The 13086-nt window shown below is 43.4% G+C and overlaps 1 protein-coding gene across 1 annotated transcript in view; it reads right to left on the reverse strand.

Annotated features, from left to right (window-relative positions):
- Cux1 (cut-like homeobox 1) overlaps positions 1-13086 on the reverse strand; it is a gene marked incomplete in the record, with an annotated part of 344274 nt that overhangs the window by 109673 nt on the left and 221515 nt on the right. Inside the window, 3 exon segments of the mRNA XM_013520550.1 lie at positions 1643-1719; positions 6277-6400; positions 10454-10591. Of these exon segments, the coding sequence (XP_013376004.1) occupies positions 1643-1719; positions 6277-6400; positions 10454-10591 (339 nt within the window).

Genomic DNA, 13086 nt, shown 5'->3' on the forward strand with positions numbered 1-13086 from the left:
CCTCCTGCCTCAGCCTCCCAGAGTACTAGGATTACAGGTATGTGAATTGATGCCCAGCAAATATACTCCTAGTTATGCCAAGAAAAAAAATTTACTGGGAAAGAAGGTGCTGGGTCACATCAGTCACAGTTTTGTCTATCTTGTGTTTGTGGTGTCATGAGGCCTCAACAAGTGACTGGCCTGCCCTGTCACTGAGTTTGTAGCCTGGGCTACAAAGTGAGTGCATCTGATGTCTGTACCATTACAAAATCCCCCAGTGGCACTTATCCCAGAGCACACCTCCTCTGCACAACCGTGCACCTCCTACCACCAATAAATAGGATGTTAGGAAGACTTGCCCTTCTCCCTTGGTGTAGGGCACAGAAATCTCTCCATATGAGGACATAGGCAACATCAACGCAAATAAGTTCTTCTTTCAGGATAACCAGAAGTGTAGCTGCTGGCTAAAGCATTGAGTATTCAAACTTCTCATGAATTCCACCCACCTGGTTTCCTAGGAGGCAATTTGTACTCTCATGTGCATCATAAGTGGGGACCATTTTCCTTTACTCTCACCAACACTGGGTATTATCAATTAAAAAAAAATCCAGAACTTGGTGTGGTGGCACACACCTGTCATCCCAGCACTCTGGGAGGGTGAGGAAGGAGGATCCCATTTTCAAGCCCAGCCTAGGCAGCTTAGTGATATCCTGTGTCAAAACAAAAGGAGGGGCTCTGGGGATGTATTCCGTAAAGGCCCTGGGTTCAATCCCCAGTATTACATTCATACCTACATAAAATCTATTTGGCTGGTAGGTAAAACAATCTTTCATTCATTTAATTTTCCTTATGTGTATTAGCTATTTATATTTCTTCTATGAACTGCTTGTTTCTATCCTTTGCCCCTTACTCTACTGGGCTCTATTTTCAATTTTCCCCAGTGCTGGGAATGGACCTCAGGGCTTTGTACATGCTAGGCAAGTACCCTACCAAAGCGCTACACTCCTAGCCTGGCCCTTAAGTTACGGATATAATTCATCTGCTAAATTGTTGTGCTAAATTGTCTGCTAAATTCATCTGCTAAATTCATCTGTTGTGATTCTCTCTTCCTCCATCATTTGTGTTTTAACTTGGATTTTTTTTTTTTTCTCATTTAAATTAAAGATACAGTGCTGTTTCCCTTTCAGGGGAAGAAAAAGGGAAGGAAAAGAAAAAAGTTCAAAAGAAACTTTAGCATAACCTTTTTTGGTTAACTTTTAAATCTTAAAGGTTCTGCTATTATTGTTCTCCTTAACTTCACTCAGGGTAGAAATAAGGTCCCCCTCCCCCTTCCGTCTCCTATTATTGTTCCAAATGAAATGTCAGTCCTTGACAGTTTGGTGATTTAGACATGTTTGTTGGAAAAAAGAGCAGGAAGAGGATGGCGGTGGAAGGAATGGAAATGGCTTGCAGATCCTCCCACCTCTACATTAACAACTCAATGCCATGACTAATGGAATCAGGTAAAGCAGCCGGGAGGGATGGGGAACAATTCTGCAGCATGGGCTCCCTAGGCTCTGCAACAGTTAGCAAAAGGGACCTTGACAGCCCTGGAAACTGACCATGAGGGTCCAATTCAGCCTTCCCCACATCAACTCAACTAGGATGAAGAGCAGCATCAAACCTGTTTGCAGAGTCTGAAGTTTATGCTCGGCCTCTTCCAGCTTTGAGGTGGTTGACATCTGTGTCTCCTGTAGCTTTCTAAAAAGAAAGAGCAGCAAGCCAGATTGGTTACTTTGTTATCAATGGAGCTGCACCAGGAGCCTCAGAGCTCTGCTCATTCCCTTTCTTTTCTGGGAAGTATGGCTGCCAGCAGGCATACAATCGGCTGTGCCTCCCAATGCCCCATATGCCTTGGGGCCTGCTCATAATCTCCTGCACCCCAACATTGTAATCTCACATTATGTAACCCGAAATATGAATCCTGTAGGTCTTGACATACAGTGACTCATATGGAAGGTTATCTTAAATGTCACTTGTTTTCGAGATGCCAGATATTAAAAAGAAAAAAAATACCATCATCATGTACTCATTGTTTTCTGAAGTTAGCCTGAGAAGAATGATACATTTACATTCTGCTGACACAAAAAGGAATTTGTTGCAATAAAGGATGTACTAAAGAGATATGACAGCTGTCCCAGCTCTGTTATAATGGAATGCAAATGCAAGTGCAGAACCAAAGGGGGAAATTCTGGGTGTCTCCAACTGCATTCCACATATTTATATTTCCCATGATCTCCAAGTGAATTCCCAGGTCAATAAATGGCATAACTTTCTCCTAATCTGCAGAAAAATCTCTAAACATAAGTTTATTGTTTTTACATCACATGAACATAACATATGCTCTCAACGTAATAAACTTGGGAATACAGAAAAGGAGAAATGATTCAAATAAAGTCACCCTAATTTCTATCACCCATAGAAAAAGCAATGCCAGTATCTTCATGTATTTCAAATATAAAACTAATGGAGCCTCAAAATTTTACAAAAATCAAAATTTATAAGCACTTGGAAAGCTCCTTGGCTTCATTTCTACCCTCAGTTCTTTTGTATCTTTCTAAAATGTTTCTGTATGTACAGAAATACAATGTATTAAGTAATACAGTATAATATAAACAAATATGTAACACACTATAGTCCAATGTAAACTAATATGTAACAAATCATAGGAAATATAAACTAGTATGCAATATACTACAGCAGTAACATAAACAAACATGTAACATACCAGAGTGAAATATAAACTAATATATAACATACTACAGTATAGTATATACTAGTATGTAATATATTACAATGTAATATAAGCTCCTGCTCACTTTCTTTTGATCAAAGGGGATCATAACACACACCATTCTAGAGTTTTTCACTTGTCCCCACATTTTGGAAATGTTCTACTCTAGCATATATAGCTATCCTTCACTCTTTTTAAGAACTAACTTAATGAAACCTCTATGGGTATCTGAAATTGTTTACAGTTTTTTTCTGCTAAATGTTTCCTCAGTGATCATTATGGAGATACTGTGGCATAATTTTGAGAGTAAAATCTTTTGGATAAAATCCTAAAACAGGAATTATAATGGTCAAAGACTTTGTGTAATTCATTTTGTTTTAATCGATACCGCGTTACTTCCTAAAAAAAGGTCTCACCAATTTAGACTCTACCAACAATACATTAAGAGTGTTTTGTATACCTTGCCAACACTGATAAAATCAAACTTAATATTTTGCTGTTGAGTAAAGCTGAGCCTTTTCTCTTTGTAGGAAATGCTTGCTTATTGCCTTTCCCTACTTTTGGTAGGGTCGCCCTTTTTCTTATCCCTTTTCAAGAGCTCTTTGCAGGGGCTGGGGATTTAGCTCAGCGGCAAAAGCGCTTGCCTGGCAAGCGCAAGGTCGTGAGTTCGGTTCCCGGTACCGGAGAAAAACCAACAAAAAAAAAAAAATTAAAAAAAAAAAAGAGCTCTTTGCATATACAGAAAATTAGTTGTCTTTATGTGGTGCAAATATTCCTTCCTACTTTGTTGATACTTTAAAACTTTTTGTTTTTAAAAATCTATTTTTAGTCTTACTTATGTCATTCTCTTGTATGCTTAGACTTCTCTACTCCAAAATTATCAAAAATAAAAGATGAGCCCAAGTTTTCTCAGTATGTATGTGATTTAATGTAATGATCATTATCATTGTTATTGTTATTGTTCTGCACTGATGGGGACTGAACCCAGAACCTTGTACACATCCTCACCTCTAATTATTAACATTCCAATTCCATTTTTTGGCATCAAGAATGAGATAATAAAGATCTAATTTCATCTTATCTCCCTAATAGTCATTTTATCTTTTGTTTATTTTTTGTGGCACCTGGGGACTAAACTCAGGCCTTGCACTGAGCTATATCCACAGGTCTTATTTTGAGACAAAGTCTCCCTAATTGCCTAGGCTGATCTCCAGCTTTGCAGATGTATGCCTCTTTGCCTGGCTTTCATACCTTTTCATATAAATACTCCTTTTATCTAATTGGAAAAATCAATTGAATGATATTGAGTTCCTATGTACGTTTATTTCTGCACTTTTGTGATGCATGAATTTGCTGTGGGCAGATCATTGCACACAATACTGTTTTCTGCATTTTCCACTTGATATATTATGTTGGATACTTCTCCAACTATTGTGAATTCCACACAACTATGATTTTCATGGCTGCATAACATTCTAGGCAGGGATTGCCTTTTACTTGTCCATTTATTGTTGGTAGGACATTTAGATCGCCTGTATTTTTCTCTAGCTATCAATAACATGGTGGAAAATCTCTTTAGACATAAAGTACTTTCTTATGTGGGATTTATTTAGGACTACTTCCCATCAGCGGGGCCAAGGAGGCTGCCATTTTTAGGGCCCAGTCTGTGTTGCTCACTGTTTTCTTGGGGGTGTGCCCTGCCACACTCTCCTGGCAGGGTGGGGCCAGCCTCCATCTGCAAGCTTGGGCAGCCTCAAAGGGACTGACCTTGCCCATGTAGTGAGGCCATGATGACTGAGGCAGTGGCTGTAGTGGCTGGGTGGGCCTGGTCTGGAGTCACACAGCCCTGCCACAGCTCTGATTATTAGCTGCAAAAGCTTAGCAGGTACCCAGCATGTGGCTTATTTTTCCTTCTGTAAAACAAGATAGTGCAGATCCATCCTGGGTGCTCATGGAGGCAATGTAGTAAGTGGCTGGCAAGGTTCTGATGCCAAGTGGGCTTTTGGGTGAGTGGAATCTGGCATTTCCCCTTTTTTATTAAACCACACTAGTATTCCCAAGAGGTCTTGTGAGATACCTGAACTGTTTTGTTGTTGTTGTTGGTGGGGGTGGTGGAGATCGTTCGGAGGGCACTGAACACGCTATACCCTAAGCCCCAATTCCTGAGGTCTCTGTGGAGCTCACCTTACAGAAGTATAAGTGATGCAGTACTAAGTCACAACAAAATTCCAGGTTACTCATGCCCTAACCTGGCCTTTTACTCCTAACTATAAATTTAGTGCCTCCTATTTTATTTTGTCTTTTTGAGATAGGGTCTCACTATGCAGTTCAGGCTGGCCTTAAGCTCACATTGTAGCCCAGGCTGGTCTCAAACTCAAAAACGATCCTTTTGCCTCAGCCTCCCAAGTTTGGAATTATAGGCGTGCGCCACCATGCGTGGCTTCCAGCGCCTCCTATTTTTGTTAATATGAATTTCTTCATGCTAGGGCTAAAACTGAATATCTTAAATTAACCCAACAGTTTTTTTAAAAGATCCAAACTAACAGAGTTAGAATTGGCAAACTCAAGAGTTCTCATAGTTTTATAAGAAACCTTTCATAAACTCATCACACCAGTGAAAAACTAACTCATCCGTGGGAGAACTTTTGGGTAAAGTAAGCCATTGGAAATAAATTGCATCAGTTCATTTATTTCACTAACATAGGCTGAGTACCCCTCATACGAAATGCTAGAGGGACTCCAAGTATTCTGGACTTTGGAGTTTATTGGATTTGGGGATATTTACATAGAGTTTACTATTTGAGCATTCCTAATCCAAAAGTCCTAACTCTCAAATGTTCCCAATATCCTTAACATTTATATATGTATGTGCTGGGGATAAAACATGCTAAGTTCTTGGCCTTATTCATGGTAAGTACACGCTGCACCATGGAGCTAAACCTCCAAATCCCAAATCCTTTTGGAATATTTTAGATTTTTGGGTCAGGGATGCCCAGTTTGTGTGGATTTCTTGATATATGAAATATTGCAAAGTAATGAAAAAAGGCAAAACAAAATGGAAAACTTAAGATTTTGTATATGTGTGATAAAAATATCAGAATTCATTGAAGCAGACGAAGTTCAGTGTGTGCCCAGAGCTTCTCCACAGTGGAACTGTGCCCAGAGGACCTGTCTACTCTCGTCTCAGATGAAGTATAGCCACCAGGTGCCAACTTGTTAATCTATAGTCCTGTGCTAACCTCTGGACCTGTCGGGCTTTGACAGACACCCTCTGTGCCCTGACTGCCAAACACTATCAGCCACTAGAGAAAGACCCGTCCACTGAACTCAGGGTGACCTCACTGATGAATTAAAGATCAAGGGACACTTTCATATTTCAACCAAAATTTTGCCCAGAGCCTTGGGGAGTTTTGTGTACAATCTGGCTGATTCTAAGGAACATTTTCCAACTGTCTTGTAACTATCTTGTCAAATTCAGAGGTAAAATGTCACACTGCTCTAGGAGTACCAGGACCCATACTTACCTCTCCTTCTCTGCAAAATCATTTTGCAACTTTTGTTCCTTCTCAAGAGCAATTGTCTCTGCTTGGCTCTTCAGAGTCTGCTCATATTCTCGGATTTTCTCTTTAAGTGCTTTTATCGTAACCTCTGCAGGAAAAAAGAGAGAAAACCCAACAGTAAGAAACACAGTTCAGTGTGGCCATCTGCATCAGGCTCTCGGAACCTGGGAGGAGCTGTATGGTTTCAACTTGAGTTCCTCTACGCTGACACAAAATCAATGATTATGTGTCCCTTCAGAGACCTTTTACTCCCTAAATGTTACATTGAAATTGCAACGTTTAGGATGAGGAGGGTCAATGGATTTTGCTGGGAAGGAGGGCGTGGGTTTCTTTCACACACTAAAAAATGGGGGGTGAGGTGGAGGCTCAATGGTAAAACATAATATCATCTTATTGGTGAGTCTTAAATTAGTTTTCTACTGAGGAAAGATGAATAAAGTTTTAGTGTGGGTTTAAGTACTTTCTCACAAAGAAAAATGTTCAATGTCATGTGGACTTCGGAAGCAGAGGCAGGTGAGTCTATAGGTTCCTCTGGCCCAGCCACACCTTTGCAGTTTCACAAACGATAGAGAAGGTGAGGACTACGTGGTTTGAATGCTACTTCATCAGCTGGGGGGTTCACCCTGGAACTCTGGTGCTGGGGATGTCCTCTGCCAGAGACTCTGGCCGATGTGGGCTGTGTGGACACACAGATGATGAGGGCCTGGGCAGAGACACTCAGGTAACTGTGAGGAGGCCAGGAAGTGTCCTGGAGCCAGGTATGAGAACTGGGGACTCAAGAGCTGCACTGGGACATCAATGAACCCTGCAGCATCTGGTGCTTCACAGACGAGGTCCCTCAGCAAGCAGTCTATCCTCGGCCCCTCAGTCTTTCTCCTGCCCCTGCACGATGATAGCAGGTGCTTCAACTACTCAAACCAGGTATGTCCAAATAAAAGCAGTGCACAGAGTAGGTCCTATCTCTGATCTGCAGATGCCTTGGGGCAGGACACCCCACTATGCATTTTCCCATAGCATCTCTCCTTGCCCTTCGAGCACTGTGGCCCCAGCCCTGAGACTGGTGCTCTTGAGGACCATTTTCTGCTGCTTATGGATCCATCAGCCTCTCTAAGGAGGCTGGGATGTTTTTACTTTTGCATTCCTAGCACCCAGCAGAGATGGGACAGGAAGAGCTGGGGCGTGACTGAACCAAGGAGGCAGGACCTGGCTGAGGTCACACTGTAAGGCCCCACTGGCAGGAGTGCTCCATCAGGGTGTTGCACAGGTGTTTCCACACAATAGTTGTACATACAGCACAAGTGCTGCTTGCCCTCACTATCATGCAGACCTGGACTAGGAAGGAGGATGCAGGTGCTTTCAGGTAGAGCTTGACTGGCATTTTGAAAGTGTCCTGATCTTGCCTGACTTTTACCCCAAAGTACAGCCTGAGAGTGGCCATGTCATGAGCTACTGTACTCAGCATTTCTTCTAGGCGGCACTGGGCCTCTTCAAAAGGCTGGTAGGCCTGTTTCGTCCTTAAATGCCTGAGGGGGTGGGGAATTTTAATTCTGTCTTCTCTCTCTAAGGTGGGTGTTTTGGGCTCCACCTAATGAGGAAGGTCAGTTTCTTCTCTTAAAGGAGACTTTACCTTTTACTCACCAGGCTGCATGGTGTCCCAGGCCTAGAGGATGGGGTCCCTGCCTGGACCCCAAGTGTCTGTGGGAATGCATGTGACAAACACACCTGGCACCAATGTTGTTGCAGGAGCTGAAACCCCGATGCCACAGGCTTGGCATAGTTCCAGTGAGGCCCGGAAGCGTGACACACCTGGGATCCTTCCAAGAAGCATGGGGTCTGTGCCTGATAGTGTCTCTTTGCTGCTGGGGGCTGCTCAGGCTGACTGTCTTGGAGCTTGCAGCCCTCCTGTGTTGCCCAGGTCTGCATTCAGGATATTCCCTGGGTCCCTGTGCAGGTTCTTAGCCATATGTGGGAGGTGGTGGTGTGGCATAAGACACTGACATGCTGGCATTTGTTTGCTGTACCCACAGCCTGTTCTTACTCTTGGACCATCTTCCCTGCTGCTGTGACTATGGAAACAAGCGACGCACACCAGCTGCCCTTCCAAATTATGATTGTGCTATGCTGGGAGGAGAAGGAGAGAGAAATGACAATTTTCTGGAGACTAGGAAAACTGGTAATCAATAAATAAAGAAGGGTAAATTTCTGACAAAGCAACAGTGCTCAAGAAGCAGCTGAGCTGGATATAGTGGTACATGCTTGCAATCCCAGCACTTGGGAGGCTGAGGCAGGAGGATTGCTGCCAGTTTGAGGCCAGCTTGAATTTTGGCTCAAAAAAAAAAGAAGCAGCCAAAATTTCTTAAATGCTATATATATCACTCTCCCTTCATTCCACTGGGGCAACAACCCTACTGGGAAGTAGAGAACTGCTCCTATGACAAAGGGCATCAACAACAAGATGGCCCAAGGCCACACGGTGGGCTGGTGGCCACCAAGGGACTCAAACCATGTCTGTTTGCCTCCAGGGGCTTTTTCCTGAGTCTGGACTAAGTGTTCATTTATAAAGCACAGGCGAGAGGCCTCTGGGGCAGGAACAACCCCCACCACTGTGGTGGGTTTCTGGTCAGTGCTGGCAGTGGAGGCACTGGCTAGACAGGGAGAGGGGAAAGCAAAATCCCATACAACTCTGTGGGTCCCAGCTGTAAACTCCAATACACAACAGCAAGCTCAATAAATATCAAGGGTGGGGCTGTCAAAATTAGAAGCCTGAGAACAAATACAAAGGACAATCCCTTTACGAAGTGTCTCTGTGCAAACTACATGTGTACATTTACAGCTTACCTGTCACCTGGGTACTGGGACAAAACTGACAAGAAAGAATTCCTATTGGGAATGGCAGTGCCTTCTTTCAGAAGGATCATAGCTTAATAAGCCCAAAGCCTCATTTTCAAGCAAGACAATGCTATGCCTTTAGGTTCCAAAAGCTCACCATACTCTCTATGGAGACAGCAGACATGGGGTCTGGGCTGGCTTTGGCTCCCCCAATTTCCTATCCCTCACGTTCCCCAGCTCCAGGGGAGGTTGCCCCCACAGCTGAGGGCTTCAGCACACCACTGCCTAAGGTGGGGACCATGATCAGAGACACTTGAGAAAAGGGCCTGGGGACCTGCTGCCTTCACAGCCCTATACCTTCTGGCTCTTCCCACATTACCCCAGTCCCTCTCTGGATCTTTCACAGCCACTCCCTCCTACTGACTCTGCTTCTGACATTCTCAAAGCTAAAGAACTTTGCAATCTACAATTTGCATCTCGTAGCTCTCTAAGCCTATTATATAGAAAGCCATAGAGTACCAGCCAAGAGGCTGCCTCCCCTTTCCATTCAATTCCTTACCCGTGTCCCCACATGAAAACCCACAGACTGGACTGCGATGGGGAGTTGGCTCAAGAACTTGCTGGTGTGGTCAGAGAGGCTGTGATTTTTCTTTGACACAGGAAGTCAGAGGCTCTGGGATTTAGAATGCACCTGGGTTTTAGGTGAAGGAGGGACTTCTTTCTTTCTCCCTGACAGGAGAAGCCAGGTCACCTTTGCCCTCTGCCTTGCTGATGCTGGTAACCACACCAAAAGGCTGTTTTTTTTGTTTTTTTTTTTTTTTTTTTTTTTTCCATGAGACGCATAATGAATAGGTAAAGCCAACAGGAAAGAGCAGTAAGTGCACAGCCTGTGAGGATGCGTCTAGTCTGGAGCCTTAATGGATCAGCAGCAATTTCTAAATGACTTACTGTGTGTGACCCTTTGATCATGAGCTGGCTCTCTGACAGGTGTTGCCCAGAGGCAACACATCAGTCTTTTAAGAGGCAGATACTATCACATGATGATACAGAAGGAATTTTCAAAGAATCCCAATCAGCCCTGTCTGAGGGCAATAAAATCATACGTAGTTATTGTGCAGAGGAAAAGTTTGACTTCCAAACAGCTAAGCATTATCATTATCTCTCTTTAATGATTCTTCATCTTGCCCCACCCTGGCTTCATGACATGGGTAACAACTAGAGCTAGTCCTAACAGTATGGGGAAGGCAGTTAAAGAAAAAAACAAAACAAAAAACAGGGAGAAAGGAAAGCAAGGGACATTCTTTCCACCAACCTTGATTTTTCACTTCAGCAAATTCCTTGTTGTATTCTTCGAGAGTTTCCCTAAGTTTCTGGTTTTCCGTCTCAATGTCATGCAGGCGCTGCACTTTGAGCTGCAGTTGCTGCCCCAGATCCAGGGCTGGCACCGGGTCTGCACAACAGGAGAGCACACATCAGCCCACTCTGAACTCCACCCTCAAGGGAGGAGAGGCTAGAAGTGGCCTCCTGGGTGCTCAGGAAGCCACCTCCTGGAGCTTCTCCTGGGGCCTCACCTCCTCCCATAAAGCCCTGGGATGCCTGCCTAGGTGGGGGCTTCTCTGCTGTTTGACAAAGGAAAGACCCATGCCAGGATCCTCAACGTGTGAAAACTGAGTGGGAGTGGCCCTGCGAATCACTGGTATCTGCCAACTCTCTTGGTATGGTGCAATGCTTTAATGATTTTCGTGGGCAGCAAGGGGGAGGGCACCCTGGGAAAAATCCCTGACTGCCTAGAGCTGTGCTTCGAGAGGTACCTGTCAGCTTAAATTCCCTAATCATTTTGTGAAGCTGGAGGTAACACCTCATACTCTGGAAGCATCGATGTTCACAGAACACTTGGGTGGTAGACAGTTTCTCATTTGTGTCTCATAGTACTGGGAAGAGAGAGATGGAACAGAAAAGGAACCAAACCTCTGGGGAAGTGGAGAGACTGGTCCAAGGCTGCTTGGCTAGTCTGTGGGCACAGAAAAGGTGGACCCAAGTCAGTTGGCTTCAAATGACTACTCTTCATGACTCAGAAGGCCAGCTGATAAAGACAGGAAAGGGACCCTCAGGCTTTAGAAGAGGCCATCTATTTCAGGACATGATCACTTTTCATTGCCACCCTCCTTTACTGACGATGGATGTTGAGGACAGTCAGGGTTGGGCAGCTGCCTGGTCTGGCCAGCCAGGTCACCAACCTACTGATTATAATACAAAGCGCAGGACAGCATCTGGGCCAGCTCTGTGAGGTCTTGTGACCAAATGTGATATCTGCCATCAGAGTTCCTTAATAGCAGATTTTAATCTGAAGTTGGAGACCGCAGACATACAATCTATGGGGCTGACTCTTGGCCTCTGGTTTTACCATTCATTCAGCAGAAGACAGACATTCATTAAATGCTCTTTTGCATCTGTTCAATCTTCATTTTTTCTTCTGCTGCCTAGGAAGCAAATATAATCCACCTGCTGGGCACCAATGAAGCACTTCCTAGGAATTCTCAGATTCCGTCAGAGCAGAATACTCAAGTCTGCTGGGCTTGGAAAGATTATTGAACATATTTCTGGCATGGGCGCCAGCCTCACTTGTGAGATGGCTGTGGAGATTTAGTCTCCTGTTGTGGAATGCTAAACACCATGCACAGCGGATCAACAAGGGTATATATTCAAGAGCTCACTTAATTTTCCGATGCCAGAGACATTAATTTTTCAGACCACCCTTGCTTTGTGGAAGTGAATTCTGGGCCCCAGTAGGAGCCAGGAGCTCTCTGCAATGCCAATGTCTCTGCAGAGTTTACACGAGGCGGCGCTAGCTATGTTGGCTCAAGTCAGCAGAGCCAAGTGCTGGGTTTGATGCCAACATTGTCTATCATGCAAAAGCCCTGCCCACTAGCCATTTCTTGTGCACCTATGTATAGTCTCTGACTGTACCACCTTCTCATTTATGGCATTTCATTATTATTTTAATCAGCATTAAAATATTTATGTTAAATTAATTTCAAAAGCAATTTTGGGAGATGGTTCTAAGGAGCAGTAACAACAGGAAAAATGGAATTGTCAGAACATTTCAGGTGCAGTTTTTTGTTTTTTTGCTGGTGCTGTTGGTTTTTGGATTTAAACCTCAGTATCTTCCAAAAACCCTTCCTGTGCTTCCACTCTACCTCCATGGCTTCATGCTGGGAAAACGGCCTGAAGGAAATTAGCTGTATGCCCACAGCTGCCCCCATGTACAGTTACGATTTTAACTTGATTCAAAGGTCAGGGAATACAGGCCAGATGTACCACTGTATTTATAGAGAATTTTATTAACTTTAACTCATGTTGGTTTTCCTGTATAACTGCTAGTACCAATTATAGTTTTAAATAACTAAGCTGGTGTACTATACTCCATCCCTAAAATTCCTGTCAATATGTCCAGCCCATTCCTTTTAAAAGGCCAGGGCCCACTATGTCTACTTGGATGAGAAAATAACTTCCTTTATTTGATTCTGTAAGGAAACCAGTGACAAAAATTATATGCATATTATCAAGTGAATAGTAACTAGGCCTATGGAGAATTTCCAGAGTGTTAGAATATAAACGAAAGTCCTGGCAATCTCCTAATTACTCATTATGACATCTATATTTAATTGAACATGATTAAAGGTCAATGCTGAAGTAACAAAACTGGTCACAGAACAAGGAAGGAACTGAATATTCAAACATCTCTATACATCAAGCTTCCAACTTTACTGTATGCAGTTGAATGACTTTAAATGCCTACAGCATTTGAATATTGTTTTGGGATATGTAAAAAGCATTGCTAAAGCACCTCTTAGGCTTAATTTTTATTACTGTATTAAAGGAACAGCTAATTACCACATGACAATATAATGACTCTAGCATGTTTGGGCTGGAGACCAAAACAAT

The sequence above is a fragment of the Chinchilla lanigera genome, unplaced genomic scaffold, assembly GCF_000276665.1.
Source record: "Chinchilla lanigera isolate Chin_1 unplaced genomic scaffold, ChiLan1.0 scaffold00055, whole genome shotgun sequence".
Classification (NCBI taxonomy): domain Eukaryota; kingdom Metazoa; phylum Chordata; class Mammalia; order Rodentia; family Chinchillidae; genus Chinchilla; species Chinchilla lanigera.